A 4,622-nucleotide genomic window follows, 5' to 3' on the forward strand; every position below is an offset into this window, starting at 1 on the left:
GAATATAATTTGTCTGCTTGGGTATATTTAAAATATTGTATATTTTTATTTTCTCTGATGATAGTAAAAAACGGTTTTTTCTTTCAGCCTTGAAAGTTATTTATTCGAATGTATTTTGTCTTGAGCATTCGATTTCGATAATGTATTATTATTTTAAAATTTAATACATTCATAAGATTTTTATGTAAAAATAGTCTCACAAATGTTAAAATAAGATTTGTTTTCTGTGGTTAAACTAATGTACACTTTTGGAACTTGAAGTGAGATAGATATATGTTTGATATTTGTTGATAGTAAGAAAGAAAGTACTAGTGCAGTCTAGTGCAGGAAACAGATCAATAGTATAATGACTATAAGTGTCAATAAAGTTTACCGTTCATAATTATTTGAACACTATTTTATATTGCACTTCAATTTCCAATGTTAAATAAATTCCATACTGTTATTAACACAAATACTTTATTAGAATAATTGATGCCGTTTTTGTATATGGATTCTAATTATACACATTCTAAATTGAAATTAGTAAGACAATATTCACCGAACTATCTGTAATTTAAAACGAGACTCAAATTACAGAGAAGTCTATACATCATTCTCTTCTACAAAATCTTCAAGATGCATGATGAGATTATTATATCTCCGACATACATTGCACGCAGACGTCACGCCACAGACTAAGGTTTATTTTTAAGCTAATTTAAAAAAAGCATTATTATCAACTCATTAGCTATTGCAATTAATATATTTCTCAGTATAAAATTATAAAGACAAAAAAAAAGTTAAATAACAAGTCGAAATAATAAAGGTATAAAACATTTTGATGAATAAATATAAAAAAAAACTAATTTCTATATCCTTTCTATGTATTTAACATGAATTTATATTCGTTTTTTTTACTTTATTCTTTTCTTTCAAAGTTAAAAATATCTAGTTGTTTTCTAGGAATTAGCAACTTAAACAGATAATTTACGTTTACAAAATGTTTAATTATTTAAACATTTTAAACATTTTTATGTGAGACAATTTAATAGATTATTAAATATACATATATTTAATTTTAATAGATACATTTGTAGGTATATTAACTATAATACGTATATTTATTTAATGTGAATTTAATGTTTTTATCACGTTTTAATTAAACGTTTTAATTTTTTAAATGTAAATTGTCTGCTTGAATTGCTAAATCTTTGGAAAAACCTTAGGCTATATGTATATTAAATGTTACTATCAAAAAAAATGAAATGTATATTTCAAATAGACTATCTGATAAAAATTTATTATGCATGAATATGTATAAATATGCATAAATATACATAAATATGTATGTTTTTATAACGGTTATTAAATAATTACAAAACGTATTAAATTTTAAATGTTTATTTTTCTTTTTATACGTTTATTATATAATTTCTAATTTATTAAATATTTTTAAAATAATGTAACTGTATTGCTTGAATAATCAGTATAATGAAAAGAATAAACAAGTTTTTAATTATAATAATTATAATAAATGCCAAATTAATATCGCTAAATTTTAATTTACATTTTACATATTTACAGAATAAAATATGATTTTTTTATATTGATAATAATAAAATTTCACATAAACTCGAAAATTTGAAGAAGATTAATATTAATCTTTAATCGATTATGTTTCGTAAATAGAAGATAGAAACTGCATATATTTACCAGGGGTAAATTTAACTCCGAACCAAACTGACATAGGCATGCAGCCGTGATGGATGACATGGAGAGTGGTAATGTGGTCGTTCTTTTTTCTCAACACAAAGAAAATTGTGTCCGTGAACTCCATGAACTTTGAGATGTAATACCACCAGCAACCTCGTGCCATTCGCAGTGCAATCGGGTCGTTTGAATAATCAACTGGTTGACACCTGAAGGAATATCGTCCTCCCCAGCCTGTGATCATACTCTGCGCATATGAAAGAAAACATAATAAAATATCTTGATAAGTTGTTTTTGCATGAATAAACTTGCTGGGCAACTTACTTCTTTGAACAACCATGTGGAGAATATTACTTGAAAGAGATTGTACCATATCATCACTCTTCTGAGATTAAAAGGTTTTCGATTTTCCATCATTTTTGGTCCCAAAACTTTAACGAAATAAGCGTAGAACAAGCAGATCGCTAATGTGGAGAAAGGGCCGCTCATCATCGGCCAATCATTGACTCTCGGATCGCTTTTGTTGATCATCAGATCTTGATAACCATCGTAAATCATTTGAATTAATTGCGCCATCTAAAATCAAAGTAGTATTTTTGTCACTGTTATGTTAGTTCAATCTTATTACAGCAAAGTTATTTGTAATTATGATATAATACGCTTTATGTCATTCTATCTAGTTACAAAATTAATGATATTTTATACTAAAGAAAAACAGTGTTGTTACAGTTCAATTGACATTATTATATAAGAAACTATGGTCGATTATTATAAATATCGTTCGAGATAAACGACTGTATTTATTGCTTGAGCAACGCGATTTAAGTGTATGGTTTAAATAACACGCAATGCATGTTGCAAAACTAGGAAATATACAAACATTAGAGTACATTTTTTTATATTACATAGTTGATGGTCGTCGATGAGTTGTTTTGTTAAATGTGATGTTTACTATAGATAATTAAAACAGATCTAAAATGTTTCGAATATCAAATTTTAGAAGAACTTGTAGTCGAATAATTAAAATAAGAATTTAAATATGAGAAATGCGCTATATGTTATTTTAAATTACAAATTTTGTAAATTGTATTAAATCAAAAAAAGAAAGAAAGAGAAAGAGTATCTACGTGCCCGCAAAGATTTAAATTAAATTTTAGTTTTAAATTTTTTATTTATGATACACACTTAATGATATAAAAAGAAAAGTAAGAATTCGCTCGTGTTACGCAAAGCAAACTGTACAAAAATTCAGTCAATAATCGAGCTCATAAAAAGATATAGAAATAAATTTATAATCAGTACATTTATTAAAATCTAACAGTACGTTTTGTGACACAGGTTCTTCTTCAACAAATATTAAAAATATAAAATGTATAAAGACTATAAGAAATGTACAAAGTTTATCTTAACATGATTATATAAATATAATTAAATCAAATGTAATGATGAAATTCTTGAAGGTTTTGTTTCATGCTTTGAAGAACAATAATACAAATTGAAAAATTAATGTCAAAATTAATTGATATTAAAAAATATCAATTTGATATGAATAACCTTTGAAAGATAGATATTTGGTGAAAGAGAAATTTTTTAAATCAGTTGCGTTTGAAATATTTGATCGAAATTCTGATAAAATTAGTTGTTCTTTTTTATCCATAATATAGAAAGAACAATAAATTGAAGCCTTACAATACAAATTAATTACACACTGTTATGATTTTTCTTTGGTAAATGTTATTCCTTCGAGATATGTTGCGAAACGCGCAATGAAAATGGATTGTGCACCTTGATGTATTCTCGATTTGAATCACGATGCGACTTGATCGCACGCTCTGTCTGTGGAAGTTTCAAAGATTTATGGATATTGTCACATTCCTCCTCGGAAGATTAAACCATTAATCCTTTCACTGATCAAAATAGATCGGAAAAGCACCAGAGATTTTTTCATTTGGAAACCCGTCTTTGTAGCTTTCCGCTGCTCTCCCCTCTTATCCTCGTAATCTTAACCAGTAGCGAATAAAGATCTTATTTTTCAGCCTTGAGAAAATGCTGACGTCAAAGACAGCGTTGTGACAATTTTATTCGACTTATAATTCGTTGCGGTAGTTGGGAGATAAATTTATAATAAACATGACTCTTTTATTTAAGCGATCCAGAAGCATGCATAAATTATAGTACATGTAGAAGATTCTATCATTTTTGTAAAAAATTTTCTGCCATAGAACGAAAAAAAAATCTATTTTCATGGGAAAGAAAATAAGAAATGCAAAAATAATTTATGGAAGTTGAGGATGCTTCATTATATTCATTTTTGGTTATAATAAGAATTGCTATCGTTTCGATGATCATTATTTTATAGCATAGTATTTCAAAATGATTATTGTGAATAATATTATCTAATTATGCACATGCTCTGTGAATATGTAAACGATTCTATCTCAATGTTATATAATGTTCACCGGACATTTTGATGCATTAAATATGTCAATATTTGACTTTCGTTTCTATGACATAAAAGCCTACATTAAACATATAATGATTCTGCAAAACAATATTATGAAAAGTACTGATTGGCTATTTACATTATAGTAATATTTTTCAAGATATGTTAAATAAGTATTCTGCTAATTATAAATTCTTTGAACAAACTTGAATAGATTTCTTTTGGATAAAAATATTAAGACATCAATAATCTTAGCGATGATAAAGACTTTTTTTAAGTTTGAAGATAACACAATTGAACACACACATAAATGATATTTAATTATCAGGTTTTTAATCATAGTAATGTTATTAAAAAAAATGAAAAATTATAATACAGTAATATTTTTATTGATATTCCCAAAAAGAAATCAGTTTCGAAAATAAGAAACAGAGAGAGAGAGAGAGAGAGAGAGAGAGAGAGAGAGAGAGAGAGAGAGAGAGAGAGA

At 26.3% G+C, this 4,622-nt stretch overlaps 1 protein-coding gene across 2 annotated transcripts in view; it reads right to left on the reverse strand.

Annotated features, from left to right (window-relative positions):
* LOC108693290 (elongation of very long chain fatty acids protein AAEL008004-like) overlaps nucleotides 1–4,622 on the reverse strand; it is a 15,255-nt gene that overhangs the window by 2,064 nt on the left and 8,569 nt on the right. The window contains exons 1-3 of one of the 2 annotated variants that reach the window (XM_018202162.1): nucleotides 3,478–3,551; nucleotides 2,017–2,268; nucleotides 1,696–1,939 (exon numbers count right to left, since the gene is read on the reverse strand). In XM_018202162.1, the coding sequence (XP_018057651.1) occupies nucleotides 1,696–1,939; nucleotides 2,017–2,268 (496 nt within the window). In that variant the 5' untranslated portion in view covers nucleotides 3,478–3,551. Of the gene's footprint in view, nucleotides 1–1,695; nucleotides 1,940–2,016; nucleotides 2,269–3,477; nucleotides 3,552–4,622 lie in introns of those variants that run through there. The other variant, XM_018202161.1, reaches the window with a different exon arrangement.

The sequence above is a fragment of the Atta colombica genome, unplaced genomic scaffold, assembly GCF_001594045.1.
Source record: "Atta colombica isolate Treedump-2 unplaced genomic scaffold, Acol1.0 scaffold9, whole genome shotgun sequence".
NCBI lineage: Eukaryota > Metazoa > Arthropoda > Insecta > Hymenoptera > Formicidae > Atta > Atta colombica.